The 13,170-nt window shown below is 48.5% G+C and overlaps 2 protein-coding genes across 2 annotated transcripts; one reads left to right on the forward strand and one right to left on the reverse strand.

The window, feature by feature from the left end:
* Window positions 1-158: 158 nt before the first annotated feature.
* On the forward strand, window positions 159-4,243 carry Smdt1 (single-pass membrane protein with aspartate rich tail 1). Its single transcript, XM_006980214.4, has 3 exons — window positions 159-411; window positions 2,063-2,203; window positions 4,009-4,243. The coding sequence occupies exons 1-2, from the start codon at window positions 226-228 to the stop codon at window positions 2,198-2,200; spliced, it is 324 nt and encodes a 107-aa protein (XP_006980276.1). The 5' UTR covers window positions 159-225; the 3' UTR covers window positions 2,201-2,203; window positions 4,009-4,243.
* Window positions 4,244-5,424: 1,181 nt separating this feature from the next.
* Window positions 5,425-10,153, reverse strand: Ndufa6 (NADH:ubiquinone oxidoreductase subunit A6). Its single transcript, XM_006980215.3, has 3 exons — window positions 9,977-10,153; window positions 6,789-6,904; window positions 5,425-5,626 (listed from the first exon to the last, which is right to left on the reverse strand). The coding sequence occupies exons 1-3, from the start codon at window positions 10,149-10,151 to the stop codon at window positions 5,495-5,497; spliced, it is 423 nt and encodes a 140-aa protein (XP_006980277.1). The 5' UTR covers window positions 10,152-10,153; the 3' UTR covers window positions 5,425-5,494.
* Between the last annotated feature and the right edge of the window lie 3,017 nt (window positions 10,154-13,170).

Consider the following 13,170-nt stretch of genomic DNA (forward strand, 5'->3'; position numbering starts at 1 on the left):
GCCCCGCCCTCCGGAGCCCGGGAGGGGCGTCCTTCTGACGTCACCACGCCGGGCGGGCGCCCAGGGCTTTCCCACCGCGACAGGAACGCGGGCACTGCGCAGGCGTGAGGGCTGCATCTTCCGTGTAGGTCCAGAGTCTCGCGAGGCTCGGGGGCGGGTCTTCTGCGAGAGGGCCGCACCGGACGTGCGGGGTGTGGATCCCTGAGGCGAGGGGCGGAGCTGGAGATGGCGTCCGCGGCGGCTTGCCGGCTGGCCCGGGTAGCAGTCCGACCGGGGCCTCTCTGGAGCGGGCCGAGGGGGACGAGAGGTGGCGATGTTCCCGCCGCACCGGGTAGCTCAGGTCGCAGCCTGGTGCCGGCGAGGTCAGTCATCGTGACTCGCAGCGGAGCCATTTTGCCCAAGCCGGTGAAAGTGAGTGTCCGACTGGAGGCGGGGCAAAGGAATCGAGGCCAATCACTGGGGGGAAATGAGTGGTCTCTGCTGATTGACAGGCGCACGGGCCAATCACAGTATTGGCATGGTTTGGGTCGTGGACCTCAGACTCAATTGTGCGCAGTTGGGTTGCGGACTTTGACAGGTGGTGGGAAAATGTTAAGCTGGGTTCCTGGACACACGCTGGAAGGCAGCAGCGGGACGTGCACTGTCTTATCTCGAGGGGCGCAATGACCCTTCTTCTGTGGCCAGAAGAAGAGTCGATTGTGTCGATTTATAGAGGTCGTGCAGTCTCTGCCTCAGAGGTGATGGGATAAAACAATCCTGAGGAAGTGAGGAGGCAATGCGGAAGTCATCTACTTAGTAAAGACGCGAAGCAGGCCCTTCTATCCCGAGAAGTGTGCAGAGAACCTTGCAGAAGGGTTTTTAACAGGTGAATCGGGGCAGAGCTGGCGTCCGAAGCTGGTAGCTGAGTTAGGTCTTGACAACCAGGGGCCACGTCCTGTTTTTTTTTTTCCACCACTGAACGCTGTCATTTGCCCTCAGTGCCCCTAAGGAAAATGGAAAGTCTCGTAGACCAAAGGTGTGCTTTTTTTTTTTTTTTTTTATATGATCTCTTTTTTTAAGATTTATTTATTTATTATGTACACAGAAGAGGGTGCCAGATCTCATTACAGATGGCTGTGAGCCACCATGTGGGTGCTGGGAATTGAACTCAGGACCTCTGGAAGAGCAGTCGGTGCTCCTAACCTCTGAGCCATCTCTCCAGTCCCAAAGGTGTGCTTTTTAACCGCAGGGCCGTGTAGAGTTGAAGGGAAAACGGAATCTTTTAGAGGTAGTCTGACCTGTACTCACAGTTGACTGCAGTCAGGGTCCGCAGCAAGAAGCAGGAAGGTGCAGCTGCTTTATAAAAAGGCACAGCTGGGAAACCGGAAAGCAAATGCCAGTGAAATGTCACCGGCTTCCCTCCAGGCCACTCTGTCTTTTCGTGTTTTTAAAGTTTAATGTGACAGTTTCTCAGGCAGCAGGAACCAGTTACTTAAAAGAGAACTGTATGGAAGAACCCTTCACTGCACATCCTTTTGTAACTCATTTTTTATGTGTATGGGTGTTTTGCCTGCATGTATGTCTGTGCATCACTTAAGTGCCAGATGTCCACAGAGGCCAGAAGAGGGTGTGGTGTTCCCTGGAACTGGAGTTACTTGCTTAAGAAAGTCCACGTGGGTGCTGAGAATCAAACCCAGGTCCTCTGGAGGAACAGCCAGTGCTCTTTACCACTGAGCCATCTCTCCAGCCCCTGAAACTCACTTTTATGTGTGTAGATCTGGTCACAGTCTAGCCATCCTAGTGCTCTCACCCAGTTGTTTATGGGTTTTGCAAGGAATTGGTTGTGCCCTAATTTTTAGTTACTTATTTTCCTAAATTTAGTTTAGCTTTATGCTTTTCTTTCTGGTATCGATTTTGATGGCCACAAAACTCACTTTGTCTCTTTGTTGCTCTGAGTTTTTCCAAAGACTTTAAAAATCAGTTGGTGTCTGGATCTGGGGTCATTGGAGGAAATGCCCCTGAGGGCCAGGGCTTGAGATGCAGCCGCTGGTCTCCAGTGCTTACAGTATGCCTCTCTCTGCAGATGTCCTTTGGTCTCCTCCGTGTCTTCTCCATTGTGATCCCTTTTCTCTATGTTGGGACACTCATTAGCAAGAACTTTGCTGCTTTACTTGAGGAGCACGACATTTTTGTTCCAGAGGATGACGACGATGACGATTAACAGGTAAGACCTGCCTTTCTCCTAACTGGACAGGAACAAGAGTAGGGTGGAGTGTCTGATCCGTGATGCAGTCTGGCCTGCAGCAGTGTTTGGACATTCAGGGCAGAAGACTCAATGAGTTCACCCACTTCAGATATTTTGTCTTTCTCCTATGTTGGATGGGGGTAACTTGACTAACAGATTCACTGTTATCTCTTACAACTAGGTTAAGATCCTAGCTAGCTTTTCTGTTGTCCTTGATGTACCTTCATTCAGTCAACCAACATTTTCTTGATTTAATATGCCTTATTCTTTATACAAGTCATGTAATCTCTGCCTCAGAGATGAAGGGGTAAAACAGTCAATTATGAGAGGGGTAAAGGGAATGAAGCAATACAAATAAAAAGGGACTCTGGGGAGAAGGGTGGGGGGATGCAGAGCAGGACCTTCAGTCCTGAGATGGATGAGGGGATCTTGTAGGATTTTTACAGATGCATCAGGACAGAGCTCTGAAATTGGTGTCTGAGGCTGACAGCAAAGTTAGGTATTGGCATCCCGGGTTCTTGACCAAGTTAGTGAGGCCAGCTGCTTCATACTGAAATTTAGAAACCGGCAGGGGTGGGAGAGACAGCTCAGCCATTAGCCCTTGCAGAGGACCCGAGTTCTAGTCCCAGCACCCACTTCGGGTGGCTCACAGCCACCTGTAACTCCAGCTGTAGGGGATACACCACCTTCTTCTGGCCTCTGTGGGCACCCACACACATGGCAAACACATATATAAGTAATTTTTAAAAGGCAGCTAGCAAATCCTCAGTGCTGTCAGGTTTGAGATAGTTAGCTCTGGCTGTCCTACAACTCCCTCTGTAGACCAGGCTGGCCTCGAACTCACAGAGATCGGCCTGCCTGTCTCCTGAGCGCAGGGATTAAAGGTGTGGGCCCTGTTACTGCTGTCAGTTCTTCCACTGTGCGCTGGCCTAGCCGGTGTCCTGCTCACAGACCCTTAGGGCTCCCAGTGCTCTTCCTCTTCAGCTTTCCTGTGCTGTAATGTGTGCTGCATGGCTAGACTGTCACAGGCAAGGACACTCTTACCTTTCTGCCTGGCATTCTTGTCGTGGTCTGGTCATACCTTCTAGGTCATTTTTATCCTCCATGTTCCCAACCACAGGAGGAAGTAACCTTGAGAGGGCCATGTCTTCTGTGGTATCTCAGAGTGGGCTCCCTGCAGGAGCCATTATTTTATTATTATTAACACTTATTTATGTGCCTGTGTGTACGAATACAGTACTCACGGAGGCCAGGAGACTGTTAGGTCCCTTGTAGCTGGAGTTACAGGTAGCTGTGAGCCATTTCTTGTAGAACTGAATGAACTCTTGCCTTCTGCCAGATCAGTATGTGCTCTGATTGGCTGAGCCATCTCTCCAGCCCCAGGAGTCATTTTTTTGAGTCACCCTCATTCTAACCCATTTTCAAGTATAGGCCCATTGTTCTACTCTGTCTTAACTCCACCCATCCTTCATTGTCTTTGCTACATCTCCCTTTACCTCCTATTTGAAAGTTGCTAAAGCCTGGTGTGGTATTGCCAGCTTTTCTGATCCCCGTCCCAAGAAGTAGAGGCAGAACTCAAAGATAGCCTTGGTAAAAGGAGACCTTATCTCACAAAGCAGAAGAGGAAATGTCCCAGGCCTAGTGGCACACACCAGTAATCCCAGCACTGGGGAGGTGGAGGCAGAAACAAGTTCAAGGTCATCCTTGGCTGCAGTGAGTGTGAGACTACTCTGGGCTACATGAGACTGTCTTTTAAAAGTGACTGATGCTTGCCTTTCTTACAGGGCATGGAGAGTACAGAAAGGAGAAAGCACTAATAGACGGAGTGGTGGCACGCTCGGCTCCTTCCTTATGGGCAGAAGGGTCAGGGGAAGCCCTCAGCCTGACCTCACGGTTTGTGACCACAGCCCAGAACCCTATGCTTTGGGAGGTCCCTCAAATGTGCTGTCCACAGAGCACTGGAATAACAAGCAAGCCAACTACGAGTAACATAATAAATAGGAGCTGTGTGTGACTGAATGGCTGCTCCCGTTTCTCACTCCCAGTGGGCTCAGTGCACTTTGTTGTTTCTCTTCTATATCCAAGAAACATCTTACTTATTAAGAGTCAGGACATCCTGGCTGTTCCACAACCACAGATGCCATCAAGGGGGACTGAGAACCTTTTCCTTCTAATTATTAACTGTATCTGTTTGTGGTGCTCTTGGAGGCCAAAGGCATATGGCCCTCCTGGAGCTGGAGTTAGAGGTGGTTATGAGTTGCCTCATGTGGGTGCTGGGAACCAATCTGGTCCTCTGCAAGAGCAGCAAGTGCTCCTAACCACTGGTCCATCTTTCCACCTCTACCCTGAGATTTTTAAACATTTTTTTACTTTACGAAAGTCCAGCAGAAACTTTCCTCAAAGCCACTTAGGCTAACAACAGCCTTAAGCCTGGAGGGGTTGCCATGTGCCAAATGTGGCATTTTGTTACTTGTTAATAGAATATTTTGTAAAACTTGGGCCCCCGGGGGCAGGGGTCCTTGGTGCTGTGGGGTTACTCAGTAATTATATCTAAAGACTCTTGAGTACCTTTCTCCAGCATTCAGGACTGTCCAGGGAAGGAGGTAGAAGCAAGAACATTGGTAGTTCAAGGTCATCCCTGGCTATAGAGTCAGTATGCCGCTATCCTTGGCTACATGAGATCCTGTTTGGGGGAAAAAAAGTGCAGAGTAGTAGGATGATTCTGTTCTCTGTTTGCATTGAGTACGATGAGGAGGAAGTTAATTGCATGTTTAAGGACCAGTGCTTCTAAGTAGAAGGTCTAAGCCTTGAGCATCCATTTTCCAGGGGAAAAGAGATTATCTTGTCAGTCCTACTGCTGTTTCCATAGTGTGGGCTGTGCTGCCTCTGATAGGAAAAGCCTAGACACCAAGATGCCCAATCTTGGAAGTGCGACTACAGTAACATAAGTACATACACAGTAAGTACAACTACAGTAACTAAGTCACCAGCTTCCTATCTACTGTGACAGAACCTGGACAGAGAAGAAGCCTTATCCCTTCCTGCTTCCCCATGCAAGGATCTGACACAGTTGACAGCAAGCACCATACTCCAGGAAAAGGGAGTAAACATGGCATGCACACTAAGGCCACACATACTTAGGCAAGGAGTGAGAGACCACAGGAAATGGGTTTACCAGTGCAAGTTTATCACAAAGCAGCCACCAAATAATGAGTTTATTTGTACTCTAAAATAATTAAATATTAACATGCACCTTCCCCTGGGGTGACCTCATGGGTCATGGCCAGCATAGAACTTGGACAGGAAGTCCTTTGGCCTCGGTGTTTCTGTTTCATGGAAAAACCGCATAATGTGTGTCCGCTGCTTCCACACCTTGATGGTTTCCTGGAGCTCCATCTTTCCCTGTGCATGTGAAGGAAAGGTAGTCAGTTCAAGCCGTCAGATGAAGAGCACAACACTGAAGGTCAGTACTCTGTGTGGCATGGACTTTTACTGGCCTTAGGTGAGTAACTCTTCTAAGGCAAGTGTCTGCATTTGGAGGGTAGTGGGACTCAATGACCCGAGGCCTTTCAATCGGAAGTAACTACAGGTCCCAGGAGACTCCAGGTCCCCAGGACTGTGCAACATGATTGGTTTAACTTCCTGCTTTTATGTAACAGTTCTGTGGTACTTCCTACTGCTGATGGAACATGACTGGCCTGGGAAACACAGGGCCACAATTCGACTTCATTTGTACCATACCCAGAGCCATCCTGCCTTCCTCTGCTGGTGGTTGTGGTGTCTCACCTCTCATACGGGTGAGACAGTAACCTCCAGGGGTGGTATCCTTCCTGCTTGCCATCGTTACACCAAAGTCACAAAATGCAAGGCCCCGGTGGATTTCCCCTTCAGCAGTCTCACAAGCTTATTTGGAGGCTGAGGCAAGAGGATGTCTGATTCCAGCCCAGGCTACATAATGAGTGTCTCAAAAGTGGAGACCCCCATGGCTTTAATTCTGGTACTTGGGAGGCAGAGGCAGGTGGATCTCAGGACCAGCCAGAGTAAGACCCTGGCTTTAAAAATAAAAGAAATGGCCGGGCGGTGGTGGCGCACGCCTTTAATCCTAGCACTCGGGAGTCAGAGCCAGGCGGATCTCTGTGAGTTCGAGGCCAGCCTGGGCTACCAAGTGAGTTCCAGGAAAGGCGCAAAGCTACACAGAGAAACCCTGTCTCGAAAAACCAAAAAAAAAAAAAAAAAATAAAAGAAATGGTGACCTCCAGTTTAACCAGGAAATAGCAACAGCTGCTAAGTTAGCAGCTGTCTTTTTTTTTTTTTTTTGGAGTGGGGGGTTCAAGACAGGGTTTCTCTGTGTAGCCCTGGCTGTCCTGGAACTCTCTCTGTAGACCAGGCTGGCCTCGAACTCACAGAGATCCACCTGCCTCTGCCTATGAGTGCTGGAATTAAAGGCGTGCGCCACCACTGCCTGGCAGTAGCTGTTTTTTAATAGAGGCAGTATTCACTTGAAAACTCAGAAGTACAAGACAACCTGGCGCATCTTTTAAGTTCATCAGAGAGGGTCAGTTACCTTAATGACCAGGAGATCAACCACTCTGGGGTCTGTGACATGAGCATTCTTCATGAACATTTCTCGGACTTTATCCCGTCCCTGTTTCACGGTGATGTCCAGTTGGAAGAGGTACACTAAAGAGAAAACACGATGACTAGAAATTAGACTGTTTCAACATGTTTTTAGTAGATGTTCACTGAAATGTCCAAGGGGCTCCCACACAGCCCAACCCTTAGCCTGGACACAGGTCAGGCTAAACTGCCCAGCCTGGAGCTCAATGCTCTTGACTCTGCCTCCAGAGAAGCTGCAAGTACAGATGTGCCCACGTGCTCTGTGTGTGGTGGGGTGGGGTGGGGGTTGGGATAGAATCTAGGTCCTTGCACATGTTAGGTGAGAGCCCTATCACTGAGGAATATTTCTGCCATATTATTTTATAGAGTAACCAGCAAAATAAGATGCCAGAGTTGAAATTTACATAAAATAATGTAGTGTAGGTTTTAAGTACCACATGAATTCGAGAGTTGAGGGGTATTGCTAAGTGTTTGTGCAGGGAGGGAAGGCTTTCATCAAATAATTAGACTATGTGGAAGAAGAGATCTGAGCTTCACACCTCTAGGCCTTCACTGAGATTGAGACAGTCACCTCCTGCAAAGATACTCAACTCTGCATACACTGCTGCCATCATGGAGCCATGAGCCACTCTACCCCCCACCCCTCAGTAGAATGGACTGAAATGGCAAAATAAACCTTTCTCCCCTTAAAAGGGGTGGTGGTGGCCTGAAGAGGTGACCCAGCTGTTAACAGCACATACTGCTTTTCCAGAGGGCCTGAGTTCCAATTTCCAGCACCCATATCAGGCAACTCAAAAACACCTGTAACTCTAGCTTCAGGGGATCCATGCCTCTGGCCTCTGCCAATACTGCATTTACCTGTACCCGCGCGCACACACACACACACACACACACACACACACACACACACACACACAATTTAAAAATAATACATATTTTATAAGTCACAATATCAGCAATCCATTACGTCTGCCTAAAACAGCGGCACGAACTTAGTGACTGAACTTCATGTGCCACATGGGTGTCCTTTGGAAAACAGGTTGTAAACTAGACTTACTGAGTGGTGACATGCCTATGTACCCAGCCTGTAAACTGGACTTACTGAGTGGTGACATGCCTGTGTATCCAGCCTGTAAACTGGACTTACTAGTGGTGACATGCCTGTGTACCCAGCCTGTAAACTGGACTTACTGAGTGGTGACATGCCTGTGTACCCAGCCTGTAAACTGGAGGTTAGCCTAGGCCTGTATGGTCCCATGGATACACAGAAAGATAGTGTTTCTAAAGAAAATCAGATTTTAGTCACTTTCATCCCCTGACACGCAGCCTTTAGCAGGTTTGCTGATGTCATCAAGGATACAAAAGGATTATTAAGTGTTGGGTGGAAGGGCGGGGTGATTGAGGCACACAAGGCTAAGAGACAGAATATCAAGGGTTTTCAGACATATGGTTAAGGAGATCAGTATATTCAGTTAATGAGGCTACCGTGTGCTCTGGCATTCTTGTGACATATTCACCCTGATCTACAGAACTACTGCAACCAGCCAGCAACGGTGGCCCATGCTGTAATTCTAGCATTGGGAACTCAGGCTGAGGGACCAATGGTTTAGGGAAAATCCTAACAAAAACAAAAACAAGCCCAGTGTGGTGGCACACAGAGGCAGATCTCTATGAGTTTAAGGCCTGCCTGGTCTACACAGCAAGTTCAAAGACAGCCAAGGCTACAAAGTTTTTTCTGTCTCAGAAAAAAACAACAGAAAGTCACAAAAACCAAAAACACCAAAAAATAACAACCCCCCCCAAAACATCATAATTTCGGAAAACCATTAATTAGGGTCATGCTGTGTCTAAAACAAGTTCAAGTCCTTCATTATACTCAAATTCAGTGATCATAGAAATGGTAAACACTACAAATTCAGATTCTCAGAGAGGTGGTCAGTCTACACAGGAATTTCAGAAAAGAACAAAAAAGTGGGACTGTAAGATGACACTTAGCAAACGCACACCGATACAGAACCTGGAATTTAGACTCTTATTGTTTGTGAAGCCTCAGACCCAGAGAGACTGAAGTGTTCAATGTTGTATAGCTGCTCTCAGGTAATGCGGGCCTGAGGTTGGTTTTGGTGTTTCATTCCAGTCTGTTCTAAGAACTATGAGGAATCCACACTCCCCGGCCCCCATGAGTGCCTTCTCCAAACTTTATGTCAGTTACTATAGTAACCTATTTAATAAAGTAACTCCCTGAAGAAGTCAGTATTATACCCATTTCACAGATGAGCAAACAGCACAAATGGAGAGTCTTATCCAAGGTCACACAGCTAATAAAGGGCAGAACCTGAGGAAAGTGCTGCTGCTGCTGCCTCTCAGCAGCTCTGAGGTGCGCCATGGTGCTGTCACTCACTGGAAAATGCCTTCCCCCTCAGATCAGCTGTGGTGGTCCAAGTTAAATACACGTCTACTCAACAACAAAAGATGTCCCTGACATTTGAACTCTCGCCCCCTATTAAAATCCGGCACAGTGACAGCACTGACGGAGATAGCAAGGTGACAGTCTGCATTCAAGGCCCCACATCAGGCGAACAGATGAGACTCTCCGCCATCTAAGGGAAAAGGGTTCTGTAGCAGTAGGGATTAGACTTCAAAATCCTAGAGCAAGCTGAGTTAGAAAGACAGGGGACTTGAGAGGCCATTTCACCAGGAAGCTACTGGATGACCTTGGCCAAGTCGTTTGTTTCCCTTCTATGGTCCAGGTTTGTTTTCCAGAATGAGGATTGGATAACTTCAAGTCCTTCGTCAGTTTGGTTACAAAATCCAATGGGCATCTGGGACACTTTCTGGAACTGTACGTTGACAGAAGCTCCCGGGGCTGGCTCTGGACCCGGGACCCGTCAATCTGTCTCTCGGTATGCTACAATTAAGAGTCTCTCACAGTCCCTGCTCTCCCCTCCCAGGAGCCAAAGCCACCAAAGCGACCAGATCGCTCGGAAGCCCCGTCCCGGTTTGGGGCACTTCTGCCTCGAGTGACCCTCTTCCCTCCAAGCCCAGGAATCGTTTCTGCCCTAGTCGGTGACCTCAGCTCGGCCGTGAGACCTTGGGCAGGTGCCTCAGGGCCCTGGACGCACCCCTGCCTCTCACCAGTGTTCGGCACCTCCCGATACCAAGCGCGGTAGAGCTCGCGCACCCTCCGCTTGGCCTCGTTCAGGTCGCGGCTGAAAATAGGCTTCACGGTGGTGCTGGCTGCAACCGCAGCCTGCCGCAAACCGCTGGCCGCCATCTTGCCGAGGGAGCCCCGCCCCCTCGGCGCGCGCATGCGCTGTGCTACGTGACGCGACGCCCCGCCCTCTACGGTACGAGTGGGCGGTGGCTTGGCTGGCCGGGGGCTCTCGGATTGGCTGGAAGCCTCCCCGAAAGCCCGGCCTTGCGAAGGGCGTGCTCCTCCGCGGCACGGCTCACGGAGCCACCAGGGGGCAGCATCGAGGCTTCCGTCGGCGGTCTGGTGCGCGACGCCCAAGGCTTCCCAAAAGTTTGTTCCTTGGGCGCCTGGCGGCCGCGGCGGTCTTCTCGCAGTAACAGTATCTACTTCTGCATGGATTGTGTATGTGTTTTCGAAAAACTGTTTCTTCCAGACATGGTGTAGGTAGCAAAAGCGCCATCTCGATGGAACTTTTTGGCGTTTCTCAGCCCCGGGAGGCCGATTATAGTAATAGCTCCATTTCTAGTTATTTACTTTTAAATTGTACTTATTGTCGTTGCTGTTCACTGTTGTCTGATTGGAACTCGCAGCTGGCCTCAGAACTTGCAGTGACTTCTCTGCCTCTGCAGGTTCGTGCCCACTGCACCTGGCTGTGGTTGTCTTTTTTTTTTTTTTTTTAATGTGTATGGGTGTTTTGCATGCTTGTATGTCTGTGCACCGTGTGTGTTTTTGGTGCCCGTGGAGGCCAGAAGAAGGCAATGGACTCCCCTGGAACTGACAGTTGTGAGATACTTTGTGGAGCTGGGAATGGAACTCAGATCCTCTGGAAGAGCAGCCAGTGTGCTTAACCTCTGAGCCCTCTCTCCAGCCCCCGAGGTTGCGTTTTTTTGAGGCAGGAACTCGCTATGTAGCCCAGGTTGGCTTACACTCCTGATGCCCGCTGTCATCTATTCTGAGCCCCTCTGGCTCTGCTGGCTTGTCTCATTGAGGTTATCACTGGACATCAAGTGTAAAGAAACAGAAACGGCTACCATGACAAGTGGTGCCCTAAGTGTTTAATGGCGTTTAATCTCATAGCGGAGGTAGGTGTTGTTAGCACTCGCATTTTCCAGGCAAGGAAACGGTACAGAATCCCAGGCACTTGACACACAGATCATCTCCCTGCCTGACTCCTGAGTAGAAGCCACTGTCTTTTCCTGAAAGTTCAGTTGACAGGAGCTTTGAAAGCATTGAGGAAAAGCAAGGCACAGGTTGAGCAGGTGAGTGCTGACCTTGAGTGTGGCTCCAGCTGGTATAGGTATGGCCCTATATCACCCAGTCTTTATCTTGGCTGGGATAGGGGCTATTTTTCCATTTACTATTTTTGAAACACATTTGTATATTATATTTGTTTGTGTGTGTGTGTGTGTGTGTGTGTGTGTGTGTGTGTGTGTAGAGGTCAGAAGACAACTTTCAAGAGTTTTCCATGTGGTCCCAGGGGTCAAATTCACATCATCAGGCTTGGTGGCAGATGCCTTTGCCCATGGAGATATCCTGCCAACCCATATTTGTATATTTTAATGGGTATACAATCCCTGTATACAGGAACTGGAAGAGATAGTTCAGTCAGCAGAGGACTTGTTATGTGTCTCAGTTAGGGTTTTTATTGCTGCAGTGAAACACCATGACCAAAGAGCAAGTTGGGGAGGAAAGAGTTTATTCGGCTTACACTTCAGCATTGCTGTTCATCACCAAAGGAAGTCAGGACAGGAACTCAAACAGGGCAGGAACCTGGAGGCAGGAGCTGATGCAGAGGTCATGGAGGGTGCTGCTTACTGGCCTGCTTCCCATGGCTTGATCAGCCTGCTTTCTTATAGAACCCAGGATCAGCAGCCCAGGGATGGCACCATCCACAATGGGCCAGGCCCTCTACCATTGATCACTAATTTTAAAAATGCCTTATGTGGCCAGGATGTAAAATAAATAGATGAACTTAAAAATGCCTTACAACTGGATCTCATGGAGGCATTTTCTCAGTGGAGGCTCCTTCTCTGATGACTCTAGCTTGTGTCGAATTGACATAAAGCCAGCCAGCACACTATGCAAGCATGAGGAACTGATTTCAAACCATTCCCCAGTGTAAAAGGCTGGAAATGATGTTCTGCAGGGAATGTGGAGACAAAGATCCATAGGGTTTGATTGTCATTCAGTGGAGCCTAATCAGGAAGTCTCAGGTCCCAGTGAGAGACCCTGTCTCAAAAAAAAGTGGATGGTTCCTGAGGAAGGACATCAGAGACTGACCTATGCTTTCATGCATACCCTCATATACACAAACACGTACACAAATCTATACAGTAATGTTCCATATATACAACTGTAATTCTGTGCTGTATGATAGAGCTGAAAATTACTGCTTCATGACACTCTAATCTAGTAATGGCACAATGCATTATGGACATCTTTGTGGTGGTGTAAACAAACTTACAGTACTTACAGTCAAAGTACAACACACACAACTATGCTCAGCACACAGCATTTAATAATTATTGGTTTGTCTATTCACTGCTTATCCTAGTCACTGCTCTGTTGCTGCGAAGACACCATGACCAAGGCAGCCTATAAAAGAAAGCATTTAACTGGGGGCTTACATACAGTTTCAGGGAGTTAGTTCATGACCATCATGGCGGGGAGCATGGCGGCAGGCAGGCAGGCATGGCACTGAAGCAGTAGCTGAGAGCTTACATCTTATCCACAGGTTGGAGACAGATAGATATTGGGCATGGCCTGGGACTTTGAAACCTCAAAGCCTGCCTCTAGTGATACATCTTCTCCAACAAGGGCCACACCTACTCCAACAAGGCCACACCTCCCAATCCTTCCCAGAATAGTTCCACCAACTAGGGATGAGCCTGTGGGGGCCAAACCACCACATTACTGATGAGCTTTCTTTTATGAATTTTTTTCTTTCCTTCTTTTTTCTTTCTTCTCCTTTATTTTTTAACCTGGCTAACCTGGAACTTTTGGTAGAGTCCCATGTTGGGTGGTTCACAAACCACCATAACTCAACTCTAGCTCTAGGAGATTCAGTACTCTTTTCTGGTCCCTGTTGAGCATCTGAACAGATGTGATCGCCCCCAAATAAAAGAAAAATCTTTAA

Source organism: Peromyscus maniculatus, chromosome 20, assembly GCF_049852395.1.
Source record: "Peromyscus maniculatus bairdii isolate BWxNUB_F1_BW_parent chromosome 20, HU_Pman_BW_mat_3.1, whole genome shotgun sequence".
In the NCBI taxonomy this organism is placed as follows: Eukaryota; Metazoa; Chordata; class Mammalia; order Rodentia; family Cricetidae; genus Peromyscus; species Peromyscus maniculatus.

Bases quoted from the DNA above. Each gene is read 5' to 3' on its own strand.
- Smdt1 (XM_006980214.4), top strand. From the start codon at position 226: ATGGCGTCCGCGGCGGCTTGCCGGCTGGCCCGGGTAGCAGTCCGACCG. The intron at 412-2,062 runs GTGAGTGTCCGA...CTCTCTCTGCAG, and splicing joins TTTTGCCCAAGCCGGTGAAA to ATGTCCTTTGGTCTCCTCCG.
- Ndufa6 (XM_006980215.3), bottom strand. From the start codon at position 10,151: ATGCGCGCGCCGAGGGGGCGGGGCTCCCTCGGCAAGATGGCGGCCAGC. The intron at 6,905-9,976 runs GTGAGAGGCAGG...TTTTCTCTTTAG, and splicing joins TCGGGAGGTGCCGAACACTG to TGTACCTCTTCCAACTGGAC. The intron at 5,627-6,788 runs GTAACTGACCCT...TCACATGCACAG, and splicing joins TTGATCTCCTGGTCATTAAG to GGAAAGATGGAGCTCCAGGA.